Source organism: Apodemus sylvaticus, chromosome 10 (genome assembly GCF_947179515.1).
Source record: "Apodemus sylvaticus chromosome 10, mApoSyl1.1, whole genome shotgun sequence".
Classification (NCBI taxonomy): Eukaryota; Metazoa; Chordata; class Mammalia; order Rodentia; family Muridae; genus Apodemus; species Apodemus sylvaticus.
Window position 1 is genome coordinate 12,520,476 of NC_067481.1, and position 18,455 is coordinate 12,538,930.

The 18,455-nt window shown below is 40.8% G+C and overlaps 1 protein-coding gene across 4 annotated transcripts in view; it reads left to right on the plus strand.

Moving 5' to 3' along the window:
* Window positions 1-16,583, plus strand: part of LOC127693645 (ATP-binding cassette sub-family A member 9) — a 76,407-nt gene extending 59,824 nt beyond the window's left edge. For 3 of the 4 annotated variants that reach the window (XM_052194651.1, XM_052194649.1, XM_052194650.1), the window contains 11 exons: window positions 43-163; window positions 954-1,071; window positions 1,972-2,063; window positions 5,061-5,221; window positions 6,698-6,773; window positions 6,848-6,942; window positions 8,017-8,136; window positions 8,340-8,480; window positions 11,741-11,820; window positions 13,934-13,989; window positions 14,510-16,583. In XM_052194651.1, coding sequence (XP_052050611.1) covers window positions 43-163; window positions 954-1,071; window positions 1,972-2,063; window positions 5,061-5,221; window positions 6,698-6,773; window positions 6,848-6,942; window positions 8,017-8,136; window positions 8,340-8,480; window positions 11,741-11,820; window positions 13,934-13,989; window positions 14,510-14,608 — 1,159 coding nt within the window. In that variant the 3' untranslated portion in view covers window positions 14,609-16,583. Of the gene's footprint in view, window positions 1-42; window positions 164-953; window positions 1,072-1,971; window positions 2,064-5,060; window positions 5,222-6,441; window positions 6,774-6,812; window positions 6,943-8,016; window positions 8,137-8,339; window positions 8,481-11,740; window positions 11,821-13,933; window positions 13,990-14,509 lie in introns of those variants that run through there. The other variant, XR_007979730.1, reaches the window with a different exon arrangement.
* The last annotated feature ends 1,872 nt before the right edge of the window (window positions 16,584-18,455 follow it).

An 18,455-nucleotide genomic window follows, 5' to 3' on the forward strand; every position in this document is an offset into this window, starting at 1 on the left:
ATTTCAACAACAGATAAGTTGATCATGCCGTGTTGCCTTTAGAATTTCTCCGAGAAGCTGTCGTGCTTTTCCAAACCCAGAAGAGCCTGGAGAAGAGGATGAAGATGTCCAGATGGAAAGAGCGAGAACAACGGATGCTATGACTACCCTGCAGATGGACGAGGTAGAACTCATGAAAGTAGACGATTCTGCCAGAGAATTGAGAAACATTCCGATCTTGATTCTCCTAACAGCCTGCTGTGGGGGGTTATTTTGCCTTTATAGTGCATTAATTGATGTCAGTAGGTATGCAGTGCCCACAAGCTATGAAAGCAAAGGCCGGCCACACACACACACACACACACACACACACAGTCTCTCTTAAAGATTTTTTTTGTATTTTATGTGTACTTATGTGTACCTGTAACTATTTGTATTGTATCATTTTCTATAGATGCTCACAAGTGCTAGAAACAAGATGAGGACATCAAATTCCCATCAACATGGGGTGACAGGCAGTTCTTTAGCCCCAGCTTTTATCAGTTTTATAATCCAAGTTAAACTAGATGCAAATAATTCAGAAGAGAGTTTCTTTGTGCTGTGTATATACATGGGTGCTTGTGTATGTGTGTGTGTGTGCATGTATGTGTGTGTCTGTATATATGTACCTATGTGCATGTGTGTATGTCTGTATATATGTGCCTATGTGCATGTGCATGTGTTAAAAAAATTATTAGCTTATGTGAATGTCCTCATTCCAGCTCTCTGCAGACTGGCAAGCACTAATCACACACAGCACTATAAGTCAAATGTCCATAGAGGGACTTGGGATGGTTCCCTTGAAAACAGCAATTTGTAGTAGGAGTGGGTGAACTTACTGTTCTGTACAAGGAAAGTCTTGGGGGAAGGGATGTGAGCAGTCTCTGAGTGGGGAGTAAGGAAATTGCTACACTGGCTTTCATCTGTCTTCACAGAAACCAGTCATCATTGCCAGCTGTCTGCGGAAGGAATATACAGGCAGAAGGAAAGGGTGCTTTTCCAAAACGAAGAAAAAGATTGCCACAAGGAACATCTCCTTCTGTGTTAAAAAAGGTTAGCAACCACAGTTCAGTAGAATTTCTGTGCTCTCTGAAGACTGGGTCTTACCAAGAGGCATGCACGACTGGGACAGAGATCATGTGTTGGTGAGCGCTGAGGCAGCTGGCTCACCATGGGGGTCAGGCTATGCCTTCCAGCTGATAAACCTTGGTTTTAATAGAACAGTTTTTCTTTGCAAAGGAAGAGAGAGACCTGTCTTAAATCCTACTAAAAGATGTAAAAAGGATAGCATAGATTTTTATTTTAAGTATTAAATATTTCAAATATTTATTTACTTTTTTTATGCTGAGGATAAAACCCAGGGTCTTATGCATGCTAGGCAAACATTCTACCAATGAGTTACATTCTAAGTCCTGGCATAGGGTGAAAGTAAAACTTTTGATAAGACTGACTGGGTTACAGAGGTTTATTTTTCATTCATAACAAATAGTTCGTGGTGGCTAGGCGTAACAATTCATGCCTATAATGCCAGAACTTAGCAAGCTAAGCAAGAATATTGTAACATGTTCAAGGCCAGCCTGGCCTCCATCCATGAGTTCTAGTGCATTCTGGACTACACAATAAGAATCTAGCTCGGGGTTAAAATAATAGTGTTTGGTATGGAAGCTTCTGGTTAACTGGAACAAGTGTTCTTTGCAATTCCAGTTTCTTAATAACTTACCTTAAGTAAGTTATCTGCACTTCATTAAGACTCAGATGTTTTCTCTATAAGATGAAACTAGTAATAACATTGTGTGTGTGTGTGTGTGTTTAAGAGAGAGAGAGATTGAAACAATGTATACAATGTATACAGTACGGTTTGTGTACTCTAGCCACAGGGAGAGTTTGCAAATTGCATTTAGTTTTATTTTTTAAAGTTATTTGCATGTTCTTGGGTATGCTTGCTTCTTTCAGGTGAAGTCCTAGGGCTCTTAGGACACAATGGAGCTGGCAAAAGTACAACGATTAGCATGATAACAGGAGACACAGTGCCAACAGCGGGTCAGGTCAGTAACACACGTGGGATGCCTTCCATAAAGTTAAATACATTAAACACTTTACAGTGATTCCTCATGACAACCTAAAAATACATTGTCCTTAATTTTAGTCCTTAATTTATTCTAGTGATATGAACTGAAGATGACTGATTACATTTCTTCCTTCCTTCCTTCCTTGCTTCCTTGCTTCCTTCCTTCCTTCCTTCCTTTTTTTTCTGTTCTGTTTTTTTGAGACAGGGTTTCTCTGTGTAGCCCAGGCTCTCCTGGAACTCACGCTGTAGACCAGGCTGGCCTCGAACTCAGAATTTTTCTCCTGCCTCTGCCTCCCAAGTGCTGGGATTAAAGGTGTGTGTCACCACTGCCAGCATTTCTTTCTACTTAATGCAACAATAATTTTTGAGAAGGGTTAATGCTATCTACATAGTGCCCTTGAGTGAGTAAAGAGAGGGATATTAATGAAAATATTATACACATCACACACACACACACACACACACACACACACACACACACACACTTTCATGCATTCTTTCAGGAAGAGACCATTGATATGTCTCCTAAGAACTTGGTAAACTGAGTTGCCCCATCCAGTGTCATACTAAAGACTGCTGTTAAATCCCAACAAGTCTCACTAATGTGGTTACGGTCATGAAGCTCTGTATTTAATAACTGTTCTCTGCACTTATGCTGTAATTAAATAATGCATGCCTCATGTGTAGTGAGAAACCACGGGTGTCTTTGTAAAGAAGACAGCCAGACAAAATTTCTTGTCATAACGGAGACAAATCCTGGCCCGATGGTGGGACAATATCTTCAGGGATGAGAGGGATGCGGGCAGCTTCAGGTGCTACTGGAGATGTATCGGCGTTCTAAGTGCACCATACTGCTGCTGTGCAGGAGACCGAGAATTCCCCAACATGACATACATTAGAGACAAAACAATTGTCCAGAGTCCAGGATAAAAATTATAAAATGTATATAAATTGCCCTCTCGTAGACCAAATCAGATAAAATGATGATCAGAAGCCAAAGTTACGACTTCAGAGGAAAATGCTCTTGGTGTGTGATCTGAGGTTAAGATCAGAGGGAAGTTGATGAGGGATTGCTGTAGATGCTGCTGATTGCTAAAGAGACTTCATAAATGGTCTTCTGTTTCAATTCTTACCTGATGCAGCTATTGGAACAGCCCTTTAAATATACAAACAAAAGCCTGTTACTCTCCAGATTAAAAACTCTTACCAGTTAAGTGGTCTAAACACTACCATGGCCCGAGAGGCTTAACATAAGTGAGGGCTGTGCCAAATGCTTTCTTCTGTCTCTCTGCCTCTGGAATCAGCTCTTGGTCTCCTCACTGTAGGGTGTATGGGCTTGATCGCTCCCCATCCCCACCCCCATGGAGAGAGCCATCTCCAGGCACTTGGCTCTATCTCCTTAATGTCACTCACTCCTTAAAGGGTCTTTTATTGGTTGCACCATTTGCTCTATTAACTTTTATATTAAATGCATGTATTTTCATGAAAGCATTGAGCAGACGCTGTAATAAATCCATTTACGTTTCAACTTATTTATTTTCTGTTTTCTTTCTCCAGTGAAAGTTCTTCAAGGCAAAGCTAACTTGTTTTTTTTTTTTTCTTTTGTACCAGAGAGAGATAATAAGAGACTCAAGGCTTTTCTAAAAGTTGATACTAGTGTCAGGTCCCAAGATTGTCTTCTGCGACTCTTGTACAAACATCCTAACCTGTGAATGTATTGGGTTCATATATATCTATATGGACACAGCTAACTGAAGGGATTTTTGAAACTGACATAATTTAAGATATATTAAATGCTTAGATTTCAATATATAGCATCACAGAGTACACCTTAGCTGTTATATACAGTACAGTACTGATCTCATCAAAATAATAAATCTTGTCTTGGTTTTCATGTAGTAGATATATTGCTAAGGGAGTATTCCTTTATTGGTCAGTTCAGGGCTACTCATCTTTAAACCAATGGCACTGCAGATTGAATAAATGTGGGTATAATAGGCTACTTAACAGCATCACTGGCTTTACCCACTAGATGCCAGTAGTACCCTTTCCACCACAGATATGAACACAATTTTGGCAAGCAAATACTGGTGTCTCTAGATAGTGTGAGATGTGCCCTGAGGGGAGAATTGCCCTTCACTGAAAATCACTGCCCTACTGGGGAACAGAAAACTTAACAACCATCCATTGTTCTGAGCGTCTGGTTCAATGAGAGACTTATGTAACAAGCCACCAACTAAGCCATCTTAACTTGAACCATGGTGGTGGATTTAGTCCTAAAGTTTAAATTTGTTATGTTATGACATAGCAATGTGGAATGTTTGCCTTTTTAAATTATTGAGAGATTCATCATTTCTCCAGAGCTAAACGATCATTTAGCTCTTTAAGCACTTAATGATGTTTGTGTGAACTTCATACATGAGCACTGCATGAACATCATTCCTGTGTCTTCTCCTACCTCTCCCATGTTCCACCCCCATCTTCTAAACTCATGATCTCTTCTTTAATCATCATTGATACATGTATATACATACATGCATACATATATAGATATAAGGTATGTATATGTGTATATCTCTTTCTACACATACATACAGCGTGCACACCATAGTATACATATAAGCTGCTAAGTCTATTTAGCATTGTTCATATAAACATGTGTCCAGACCACTTAGGGTTAGTCAACCTATGTAGGAGCTCATCCCTGGAGGAACCTGATTCTTCCTCTGTCAACAGCCATCGCCCAGCGGTAGCTCTTCATATGGAGTCTGAGACCATGTGGATTTTCCCCTATTTGACTTGGTATGCCAACTGGTGTTGTCATTATGACATGGTCCTGTTTCAGCAATCTTAATTTTACTAATGTTCTTACTACCCGTGCGTGTGAAGAGAACTTCATTAAGTATCACATGTACATGCACATGTAATTTTAAATAGTATCTGAGAAATATTATTTTCTTTTGTGTGTGTGTAGGTATTTTTGAAAGGGAGTATTGGGAGTGCTGCCCTTGGATTCTTGGGGTACTGCCCTCAGGAGAATGTGCTATGGCCCATCCTGACAGTGAAGGAACACCTGGAGTTGTATGCTGCTGTGAAGGGGCTGAAGAAAAAGGATGCTGAGGTCACCATCACACGGTATGTGGAGAAGCCACACTCATTCCCCATTCAGGACGGTGGTGTCTTACTAATGTGCTCACAGAATTAAAGAAGAGAGCTTCTAACTACGGATTCCTTGCCTGTGGGACACTTGGTCATCTGGAACCTGGCTCACTGTTGTTTTCTCTTACTTTAAGACCACAGAGAAAGGTTTACTGACGTTTCCTTCCTTCCTTCCTTCCTTCCTTCCTTCCTTCCTTCCTTCCTTCCTTCCTTCCTTCCTTCCTTCCTTCCTTCCTTCCTTCCTTTATTTTCTCCCTCTTTCTTTCTTTCTCTTTCTTTCTTTCTTTCTTTCTTTCTTTCTTTCTTTCTTTCTTTCTTTCTTTCTTTCTTTCTTTCTTTCTTTCTTTCTTTCTTTCTCTCTTTCTCTCTCTCTCTCTCTCTTTCTTTCTTTCTTTCTTTCTTTCTTTCTTTCTTTCTTTCTTTCTTTCTTTCTTTCTTTCTTTCTTTCTTTCCTTCCTTCCTTACTTCCTTCCTTTTTTAAGAAAATATTTATTGGGCCTATCTACCAGAAAGACCAGTCCATCATGGTGGGGAAACATGGAAAATAATGGTGGAAATAAAGAGTGTGTTGGCCAAAAAGAGCTGTAAAATATCCGTATTAGCCAATTTTCTGTTACTGAAATGAAATTCGGTAGTCTGGATACATTTGAAGAAAAGAGATTTATTTATTGAACCCATTTTTGTTTTGTTTTTGTTTTTGAGACAGGTTTCTCTGTGCACCCTTGGCTGTCCTCAGACTCATGCTGTAGACCAGGCTGGCCTTTGACTCGCAGAGATCTCCCTGTCTCTATTTATCAGTGCTTGTATTAAGAGCTTGTGCCACAACCAGCTATTTAGTTTAATTTTGAGATGAAAGTTCAAGATATCAGCCTTTGGTTTAGCCTCTAGCGAAGGCTAAAGAACCATGGTATCAGTGTGGGATTGTGTGTGAGGGGGAGAGACATTATCACCAGTCAGAAAAACAGAGAGAAATAAAGGCTGTATAATCCAAGACATAGCCTTGTGGGTCTAGAGTGGTGGGTCGTTTCCTTCCTAATGTTGTGACCTTTAATATAAGGTCCTCATGTTGTGGTGATCCCCAAAATTATTTTGTTGCTACTTCATAACTGTAATGTTGCTGCTGTTATGAACAGCAGTGTAGATATGTGGAATGCAGATATCTGATCAGCGACCTCCCTTGCTGTCTCCACCCCTAGGTTGAGAACAGCTGCTCTAAGGCTTGTCTCCTAGTCACTACAGCTTCAAGTGCTCACACTGTTTCCTGACATCTCCACCCGGGAATAAGTGCATGAATCCTTGCTGAACACTGTCTAAACAATAGCAGGGACCCAAGGGGTGTCAAACGTGTGAGCTCTCTGTCGACCTTGAAAGTTCTCACTACTGTAGTACTGTTCTGCTTGCTCCGTTTCCTTCGTGCCTGATTCATGAAGATCAACTCATTGTGTTTCTCAGGTTGGTGAATGCCCTCAAACTGCAGGACCACGGGAAAGCTCTTGTCAAGACCCTGTCAGAGGGAGTGAAGAGAAAGGTATGTCCAGGATTCCTTATTCCGTTCTGTATCCCGCAGGCCGATGACTGACAGGTTGCCTGGTCTTGTTGCAGTTGTGTTTTGTGCTGAGCATCCTGGGGAACCCTTCTGTGGTGCTTCTGGATGAGCCGTCGACTGGGATGGACCCCGAGGGGCAGCAGCAAATGTGGTGAGGTTTCAGGGGCAATACTTGTGGGGGTTTATGGATCTTGTAAAAACTGGCTTTCAGCGTAGTTTACTTCAAAACATAAAAACAGACATTCATTATCAGGGAAAGCAATGACAGCAGAAAAAGCAGGCAATTTTGTATTCGGACCAAAGCTTGGAATACAAAAACAAAAAGGCATACTGCTTCCATCTTTCACACATTGTGAGAATTTTTTTCTCATAGATGGGCTGGACCTAGGTCTCCTTGCACATATGTAGCAGATGTGCAGCTTGGTCTTCATGTGGGTCCCAAACAACGGGAGCAGGGGCTATCCCAAAAGCTGTTGCCTGTTTGTGGGATATGCTCTTCTAGATGGGCTGCCTTATCTGGTCTCATGAGAGAGGAAGCACCTAGCCTCACCGTCTCGAAGTGCTAGGGTTGGTGTGGGAATAGCCAGGGGCCCCACCCACTCAGAGGAGAATGGGAGGGGGGAGAGGAAGGATTGTGGAAGTAGGTGATTGGAAGGGGGTCAGTGAGTGGGATGTAAAGTGAAGAGTTACAAATAAAAATTAAAAAATAAATAAAATTGATTAAAAAAGAATTTTGTTCTCTTAGATTTTTCTGAGTATGCAATAGGGCACAGTTAGTCCACTCAATTATTAAATTTCAAATCCTTCTGCAAGAACGTCTTGGTGACAGAGACTAAAATTAAAACCCCTAGTCCTCAGCATGTTAATTACTTTATGAAATTTCTAAAATCGATCCTGCCATGCCTTTGGTGTATGTGTCATGATTATCACACATTCTAGGAAGTCCTCATTCTCTCCCCTCTGCCTGCTTATTGTAGCTGATTCTCAGCCCTTTCCCCCCAATATCAACCTCCACATTCAGCTCTAAGCCATTTATAAATTATATGCTTTAACCAAAAATTTGGTTGTTTATTTGTCCCTCAGTCCTACACAAATATCTTGGTTTTGCTTTCTCCTGGATGCATTTCTTGTTTCACATGTATGCTAATGGAAACGTCACTAAAAGGTCTCCGTGGTAACCTTGAGGATCCTCTTTAGTTAGCTGTTCTCTTGGATCTAACTGTAGGCAGGCTATCCGGGCCACCTTCACAAACACAGACAGGGGCGCCCTCCTGACCACCCATTACATGGCTGAGGCTGAGGCTGTGTGTGACCGCGTGGCCATCATGGTGTCTGGGAGGCTGAGGTGAGTACCTTTCTGGCCTGCCCTTGACCCCCAGGTGACTTTGTGTGGTAGAAGGCCATTGTCCCCTGTGAGAAGCTGGGGGGCTGTGCCACTCTCTGCCTGGCCCTGCTCGTAGCACCCACGTGCTGACTTGCACAGGTGCAAGCTTACATAGCTGTCTTGTCTTGCTTGACTTCAGCCTCCTCCTGTCTACCTATATCCAGGTGTATTGGATCCATCCAACATCTGAAGAGCAAATTTGGCAAAGACTATCTCCTGGAGATGAAGGTGAAGACTCCCACGCAGGTAGAGCCGCTGAACATGGAGATCATGAGGCTCTTTCCCCAGGCTGCTCGGCAGGAAAGGTAATGTGTGTCTATGTATGTATGTATGTATGTATGTATGTATGTATGTATGTATTATTATTATTATTATTATTATTGCTTTATGGGTTTTTTGTTTGCTTTTAGAATAATGAGAAATGAAAGTTCTATCTTCTCATTGTTTTTAACTTTAGTAAACGTAAGTACGTTCATTACTAAGAGACAGAGCCTCTGTTCCAAGGGCTGCCACAGAAAATAAAAAGAACAATAAGTCCCTCACTGGAGGCTGGCTCTTGTGAGGGAATTAGCATTTGTGGGGCTCTAAAGTGCGTCAAGTGTATGTTTGTGTTTGTATTATGTCAGAGACTGTCTTAGTCAGGGTTTCTAGTCCTGCACAAACATCATGACCAAGAAGCAAGTTGGGGAGGAAAGGGTTTATTCAGCTTACAGTTCCACATTACTGTTCATCACCAAAGGAAGTCAAGACTGGAACTCAAGCAGGTCAGGAAGCAGAAGCTGATGCAGAGGCCACGGAGGGATGTTTCTTCCTGGCTTGCTTCCCTGGCTTGCTCTCTTATAAAACCCAAGATGACCAGTCCAGGGGTGGCACCACCCAGAAGGGGCCCTCCCCACTTGATCACTAATTGAGAAAATGCCCCACAGCTGGATCTCATGGAGGCACTCCCCCAACTGAAGTTCCTTTCTCTGTGATAACTCCAGCCTGTGTCAAGTTGACACACAAAACCAGCCAGTACAGTGGTCCTTGCCAGAGGGTCACACCATCCCTATCAAAGATGATGCCCTGAGAGAGCTCAGTGGTAGTACAGACAGCCATCAGAATTCCATGGATGGCATCTCTCAGCAGTTGTATTAGTCATGGTGCCTGGGGCTTGGGTAGATAGCGTGATACCACATTAACTAGCAGTTTCTGCTTAGACATTCTCGTCTTCCTAAGGTGGAAGAAGAATCTTGTTCCCTCCCTTCTTAAGACACCATGCTACTGGCTTCTTCCCGAGTGTCCCCTCTTCCTCCTCCTCCTCGTAGACTGACTTATTGTTTTTTTTATTATTCGATATATTTTTTATTTACATTTCAAATGATTTCCCCTTTTCTGGCCCCCCACTCCCCGAAAGTCCCATAAGCCCCCTTCCCTCCCCCTGTTCTCCCACCCACCCCTTCCCACTTCCCTGTTCTGGTTTTGCCCTATACTGCTACACTGAGTCTTTCCAGAACCAGGGGCCACTCCTCCGTTCCTCTTGTATCTCATTTGATGTGTGGATTATGTTTTGGGTATTTCAGTTTTCTAGGTTAATATCCACTTATTAGTGAGTGCATACCATGATTGATCTTTTGAGACTGGGTTACCTCACTTAGTATGATGTTCTCCAGCTCCATCCATTTGCCTAAGAATTTCATGAATTCATTGATTCTAATGGCTGAATATATACCACATTTTTTGCATCTATTCTTCTGTTGAGGGATACCTGGGTTCTTTCCAGCTTCTGGCTATTATAAATAGGGCTGCTATGAACATAGTGGAACATGTATCCTTATTACATGCTAGGGAATCCTCTGGGTATATGCCCAGGAGTGGTATAGGAGGATCTTCTGGGAGTGACGTGCCCAGTTTTCTGAGGAACCGCCAGACTGATTTCCAGAGTGGTTGTACCAATTTGCAACCCCACCAGCAGTGGAGGAGTGTTCCTCTTTCTCCACAACACCTGCTGTCTCCTGAGTTTTTAATCTTAGCCATTCTGATTGGTGTAAGTCAAATCTCAGGGTTGTTTTGATTTGCATTTCTCTAATGACTAATGATGTTGAGCATTTTTTTAAGATGCTTCTCAGCCATCTGAAGTTCTTCAGGTGAGAATTCTTTGTTTAACTCTGTACCCCATTTTTAATAGGGTTATTTGGTTTTCTGGGGTCTAACTTCTTGAGTTCTTTGTATGTATTGGATATTAGTCCACTAACAGTCCCATAACCCCTAAAGAAATAGAAGGGGTCATAGAAAGTCTTCCAACCAAAAAAAGCACAGGGCCAGATGGTGTCAGTGCAGAATTATATCAGACCTTCAAAGAAGACCTAACACCAATACTCTTCAAACTATTCCACAAAATAGAAACAGAAGGAACACTACCCAACTCCTTCTACGAAGCCACAATTATGCTGATACCAAAACCACACAAAGGTCCAACAAAGAAAGAGAACTTCAGACCAATTTCCCTTATGAACATTGATGCAAAAATACTCAAGAAAATTCTTGCCAACTGAATCCAAGAACACATCAAAACGATCATCCACCATGATCAAGTAGGCTTTATCCCAGGGATGCAGGGATGGTTCAATATAAGGAAATCCATCAATGCAATCCACTACATAAACAAACTCAAAGAAAAAAAACCGCATGGTCATCTCATTGGATGCTGAAAAAGCATTTGACAAAATTCAGCATCCTTTCATGCTTAGTCTTGGAAAGAACAGGAATTCAAGGCCCATACCTAAACATAGTAAAAGCAATATACAGCAAACCGGTAGCCAGCATCAAACTAAATGGAGAGAAACTTGAAGCAATCCCACTAAAATCAGGGACTAGACAGGGCTGCCCCCCTCTCCTTATCTTTTCAATATTGTACTTGAGGTACTAGCTAGGGCAATTAGACAACATAAGGAGGTCAAAGGGATACAAATTGGAAAGGAAGAAGTCAAACTATCACTATTTGCAGATGATATGATAGTCTACCCAAGTGACCCAAAAAAACTCCACCAGAGAACTCCTACAGCTGATAAACAACTTCAGCAAAGTGACAGGTTATAAAATCCATTCAAGCAAATCAGTGGCCTTACTATATTCAAAGGATAAGCAGGCTGAGAAAGAAATTAGGGAAATGACCCCCTTCACAATAGCCACAAACAGTATAAAGTACCTTGGGGTGACTCTTACCAAACATGTGAAAGATCTGTATGACAAGAACTTCAAGACTCTGGAGAAGGAAATGGAAGAAGACCTCAAAAAATGGAAAAACCTCCCATGTTCCTGGATCAGCAGGATTAATATAGTCAAAATGACCATTTTGACTGACTTATTGTTGATCAAAGAGCTCTTGGACTACAGTCATCTCCAAGTTGTAAAATGCAGAGTTATGCAAATAAGATGTACATCTATGCAAATAAGATGTACTTTTATGCAAATAAGATGTGCTTCTATACAAAAGACTGACCGGATTGTTGTTTGTTTTTCTGGAATACACTCATCAAGGCTGCGACCTTGAAGCCCAGTGTTCACCCTTCTCTCCTCTTCACAGGTATCCCTCTCTGATGGTCTATAAGTTGCCTGTTGAGGATGTGCGTCCTTTATCTGAGGCTTTCTTCAAGTTGGAGAGATGTAAGTACATGTTTAGAAATAATACTTCCCAAACCATAAAAATCTAAACTGGCTAACTGGCTTTAAAAAAAAAATCATAGGATGTTCATGATACATAGTTAATAGATTGTTAAGACATCTAATCTAGTGCTTCTCAATAACCTGATTTGGCATGTCCACCCCATAATGCAAAATGCGTTCAGTCTGACTTCAAAAATGTCCATACTCCTTATGCCATTATGAGGCAGTTATCTGTGTATGTATCTATGTATCTATGTATCTATGTATCTATGTATCTATGTATGTATGTATGTATGTATGTATGTATCTATCTATCTATCTATCTATCTATCTATCTATCTATCTATCTCAATTTATTTATGTATTCACATCCCAAATGCTGCCCCCTGTCTCTTAAATGCTCCATAGCTTCCAAGTTAGTATTGCAAACGGAGGACTGTTTGGATGGCTCGTGAAGGACATTTCAGATCCACACTGGGGAACTCTTCCTGCCTCCCCTCCCAGTGCTATGCTTTCAACCTTGCCAACTGCCTTCTGCTGAGAGCTCACACTTCCCAGCGTGTGCCTTCTTCTCGATACGTGGTTAGGGCCACCCATATACATTTTTCTTTTTCTTTTTTTTTTTAATCTCACTGTACACTTTTGGCCTGGTTGTTAGGTTGTCATCCTTCTGATGAGAAGCAGTCTATAGAGCTCTCATAAACAGAAAGCATTTGTAATAGATACAAATCAACGGGATTTTCGTTCCAGGAAAGCTGCTTCCCCAGAAAAGTGTAGCCTTCCTTTAAAAGCTTTCTGATGTTTGCATTTTCATCAACACCCTTCTCTAATGCATATTCCTTCTCTCGTACTTAATTTGCTAACATTGAGGTTCTCATTTGGGGGGAATATTTTTAAACATTAGTTCAGGAGCATTTTTCTTCCTTGTGATGGGAAGATGGCACAAGTGACAAATACAGACAGGCAATTAACATTTCCTCAAGGGTCATTAGACACCATTAAGCTGCAGTACACTTATTGATGGAACTAAGCTCAGAACTGTTTGAAACTGACATGTGCTCCATAAACATCCATATAGATTCATTCTTCTGTATCAGAAGAGCAAATGTAGGGGCTTTCCTCTATCAGGTGATATTTGCTTATAGCCAGGAAGGTGGCAGGATTTTATGTGTCTTCTTACTATGTTACCTCCTTATTTTATAAGCTGATAGTAGGAGTCCCTTTAAGGTAGAGTGAAAGGGGAAGAAAGAAGCGGTAACACGGCAGCAAGACTGGTTGATCATGGGCACCATAGTTATCACGTCTGCAGTTACTACACGGGAGCATAGTGCATTATCTTGAGATTGAATAAGCACAATAGTTACCACTGTCATTAGATCCAAAGAGATAGAAAGGCACAGTGTGGAGCAGAACGATGTTGCATTTGTCACCTTGGAGAAATAGTGGCCACTGGTCAAGAGATTCAGTGTCAGGAAGGAAATGGAAAAATAAAAGCCATCTCCCACTGAGGCCAGACAAGGCAGTGCAGTTAGAAGAACATATCCCACATACAGGCAACAGCTTTTGAAGCACAGAGAGTTGAACTTCCAGGGTGGGGGGATACCCAGGAGGAGAAGGGGTGGTGGGGGAAGGATTGTGGGAGGGGGTGACCAGGAGAGGGGCAGTGAGCATGATGCAAAGTGAATAAGTAAAAAAATAAATGAATAAAAAAGAATAAGAACCATGGTCCCCTTTTCTTTTTCTTCTCCTGCTGAAGACCCATTGGGACACATTGCTTAGCACTAGCCTTTGAGGGAGAAAGAAGGGCAGATGTAAGAGACTCATGGGGGTTTTCTAGCACAAGGAGAGCCATGTTTTAGCTTTATCTCATATTGATGTTCTGGATTTCTTTTTTATTCTTCTTTTGCATCTTCTAATGCCTTTGCCAAATCTCTACAGAAACATGTCTGTCTTTTGGTATGACGGAATGGTGTATGTGCTTCCTAGTAGTTAACTCGAAAAATAGTTATTATCTTATATTTTTATTATTTGTGTGTCCTCTTGTTCACAAATTGCTAAAATACCCTGAATAAAAAAATATATGAGCTCCTAAAGGGAATTCTTCCTTACACAGTGAAAGAGAACTTTGACTTGGAAGAATACAGCCTCTCACAGTCCACTCTGGAGCAGGTGGGTAAATTTTAGTGATTATATATATATATATATATATATATATATATATATATATATATATAATTCTAAAAAGTAAGCTTGGAACCAGAAAGATGGGACAATGGATAAAGCTCTTTCTGATCAAGTGTAAGGACTATAGTTTGAACCTCTAGAATCCATATAAGGCCAAGTAGACACAGCTGACTCCTGTAGCCCTAACACCATGGAAGCATCTGGCTAGCTGGACTAGCTAAGTGGAGAACTCTAGCTTCAGTTGAGTACCCCATGCCTCTATAAATAAAGTCTGTAGAGAAATTTAAAAGAATACCAGAGATCAACTCCAGGTATTCACAGATACCAGCATATCACGTACCAACACACACATGTGGTCCAAATACATACGTGCATATACATGCAAAAGAGAAGATCAAATAAGCTTAGGAAGTATATAACCTTTGCATCATTTGCAGCTAGCTATAGGAGGTAGCGTGGTGTGCCTCCCATTCTTTATTTTTTCTTTATGCATTCTCTTTTCCAGGTCTTCCTGGAGCTCTCCAAGGAGCAGGAGCTGGATGATTTTGATGAGGAAGCCAATTCCTCAGTGAAGTGGAAACTCCTCCCACAGGAAGAGCTTTAAAGTTCGAAATACTCTCTGTATCTTCAAGCTCATGCCCCTCTTACGGATAGCATCAATGTGCCTTACTCATCTCAAATGTAGCACTAAGTAGTTTCGAAACTCACGTCAGATTTTTTTTTCTGATGGCCAATGTGCGAACAGGTTTGAACACACAGCCAGATTACGCTCAATCAAGTCACGCTGCACACAGGGTGGAGTTCTAAACTGCATTTACAATTAATTGTGTTGATGCTTCTGAGCATGATAAAGAGACTGATTTTCTTCGCCTGAACTTCAAAACCTTAACTATTTTCTCTCCTCCGTGTTTAGGTATAATGTAAACAATTTTGATTTTAGGGAGAAGAGGATCAATCGCTTTCCCAGCAGCACAGTATTTGGTTTTTTGTACCTCACCGACCTGTTCATCATTCACTGCTTTTTCTCATGACTCACAGTTTGCAGACTCTGAGTTACGGAGACATGTTTTGTCCATTGTGACTGCAAAAGCAACTTTAAGCTGGTGGACGTAAATACTTGCAACCATTAAATGACTGCGTGCCTATTTGCGTATGAATCTGAAACATTTCTGAAATTTTGAGTTGTGAAAAACTGATGGAGAGGGGATACTTCTAGGTGCAAGGACTGGCTTTGTACGTCTTTATTTACCAAGTCTGTGAACGCTACAACCTATCTATTGCAACATCAGTACGGTTACCTGGACTCTTATCTATGAGACATTTTTGTTGTTACTACTATTATTGCTACTAATTAACCAAACATTTACATGAAACTATAAATTTATATGAAAACATTATATGAAAAAATTCCCTTGATACTAAGGTTATAACTTCATAGTGTATGTGAATATCAACTGTCTTCCACTTTGGAGAATTCTCAAGTAGACATTAAGCAAATGCTCCAAGCCTTTAACTTTAAAAAGAGACATTGATGCTGACCCTGTTGAAGTACCTGGCTTTTTGAATAACAAATTAATTGATACAAGTCAACGCATTATAGGTACTTTATTTAGGTCCAGAAAACTGCCTCAGCAGGTAAAGGTACCTATTGTCAAGTCTGATGCCCTGAGTTTGATTCTTGGGTGGGACCCAAATTATGGAAGAAAAGAATCATCCCTCAAGTTGTTTTCTGACCTCCACATTCATGTGGTGTTGTCAGACATGTGTCTACATACTTGTACTCAGAACAAACAAACAAAATTGAATAAAAATATAATGGGCTTCCCTGTGGTGTTTTCCTATACAGTCTGTTTTTGTTGCTCCTTCTCTGTTGCTCCCCCACCTCTTCCCCCACCACCACCACCACTCTGGCTGATCATCTTTTACTCACCAGCCCTCTTCTGTTTTTATGTAGCATGTTTTCCAAAGCCTTCCTTTATGTTCCCCTCCCTAATAATTCTTGTTAGTCTTTCTCAGCGTGGTACAGACTAGAGTTACTCAGAACAAGGAAACCTCAGTTGAGGAGCTGTTGGCATGTCCGTGTGGCATCTTTACCTTTTATTTTTATCTTATGGGTATTTAGATGGTATGTAAACTGCACATCACACATATACAATGCCCACGGAGACCAGAAGGGGGCATTAAATAAATACTCAGAGACTGGAATTATATACAGCGCTGAGCCTCCATATGCTAGGAACTGAACCCAGTTCCTCTGGAAGAGCAGCCAGTGTGCTCTTAGGACTGAGTTTTCTCTCTGGCCCCAGGCATTTTCTCAATGAAGGGTATCCAGCCCACTCTCAGTGCTACCATCTTTAGGCAAGTGAGTCTGGGATGTCTAAGGAAGGTAGTTGAAAAAATCCAGGGCAAGCAAGCCATCAAGAGTCATCTCTCCATGATCTCTGCTTCAGTACCTGCCTTAAGTTCTTGCCTGCTTTGGAATTCAACTGAAACCTGTAAGTTAAAATAAATACCTAGTCTCCTAAAGTGACTTTTGCTCAACGTGTTTGTTATACTAATAAAAACAGCTACGACACCAATCCCAAGTCTCCTCTATAATCTCTCATGGTCCCTTTTCTAATTTTATAATCTATACTATGTGTGCATGCATGTGCATTTGAGTATGTGCATGAATTCAGATTTACACAGATCTGAATCTAGGATCTATATATGAGCATAAATAAGGTTAATTTGTCTGAGCCCGAGGATAGTTTAAGTAACACAGGTTGCATCTCTTTATCTGCAAATGTCACATTTTCATTCTACATTACAACTGAATGAAATTCCACTACATGTATGTACCATGTTCCTTACCTATTCATTGTCATTAAAGCACTAGGGTGGTTAGTTCTGTTTCTTCGGTATTGGAAATGTTACAGCAGTAAATATGGGTATGCAAATATTTCTGTGGTGAGACTTCCAGTCCTTTGAGCATACACCCAGGAGAAGGCACTGTATCCATTAGTATTAGAATATGTGTTTCTTTCAATAAAGCAAAGGCCCAAACAGTGCAATTATCCTTGCATTACACAGCTTGCTTTAACCAGACCTTTAAGACTTTATTTGCGCTATGAGGATTCTTTTAGTGAAACAATCTAACGAGACTATGTTGATGGGGCAGATCATGGGAGCCAACCAAGAAAGGTTTCTAATATTTTGGTAACTCAACAGTACCTTCTCTTGTGTTGCATGTAGGTTTTGCCACCCTGCCTAAGCTCCAGGAGCGACCTGTGCTACCCCCAGCACGAGCGCCAGTTAATCTTAAATGCCTTTGCTAACTCAATGACTGGGCATTGACTGTTAAACCTCTCCTGCCACCCCAGGCATAATCCCAGGATATCCCCAGGATATCCCCAGGATAGAGTGGCCATTAGCCACTCAAAACCGAAAACTAACCATGGCTGGTTGGCTTTATCTCCTGCAGCTTCCCCGGGTTTTCTGAGTCATCTAGAAAGTCATCTTTCTGCTTCCCTGGAAGTCCTGCCCATTCCACCCAGCTCATTGGTCGCTAGTGTTTTTATTGCTAGATCAAGAACCAATTGGGGAGCAGGACCTTAGCATCAGCCCTTCCCCCCATCCCCTACATTCCTGGTTAAGAAAGATAGCAACACAGTGAGACTGTCTCAGACTTATAACTGATAGTTCTATGATAGAAAACAAGACAACAGACCTGAGCCACACAGAACTTCAGAACTATGTTAATCTCAAAAGCACAGTACAGTAATGGCAACATCACCAACACTTAGATGACTAAGAATTTGAGGCACTATGTGGTCATTTCTGTGAATTGTTTTAGAAAATGGTCGTAACCATTCTGAAATACATTCTTATGATTTGCATTTGGCACTGTAGGATGCAGGTTTCCAAAAGGGCCCTCAAATCCCTGAGGACTTGTTGGGTGTTGGAGAAGAGAGGGTGCCACAGCAGTGGTATAGCTGCTGTGAAGTTGTGCTTTCTGCAGAAAATACTTTTCACTACATTTGAGCAAAAATCTTTAATTAAACTCAGTGGATTGCACATAAAAAGAAGATATGAAAGCAGGAAAGGGAGTTTTTGGAAAGAAGGGTTTTAGTGAGAGAGGGTGGGAATGGAGATGAGGGGAAATAGGAGCTCCAACTCACTTAAATTCAGTATTATAAATATACGAAATTGCCAATAAAATAAAAATTAATAAATAAAAAGCCATTAAATATGTTTATTTGTATATGATTATATATTATATAATAAAATCACATATGATATATTCATATATCATACATAATTTTATATAATTATACATTATTGTATAATTATATATACAATTAAATATATATAAATGTTAACAATTAAATATAAGTAAATAAATGTTAATTGGCCCAGGAAAGATGCCTCTTCTGTGTTATGCGATTCCTCCATAGTATCTGTTATGCTGC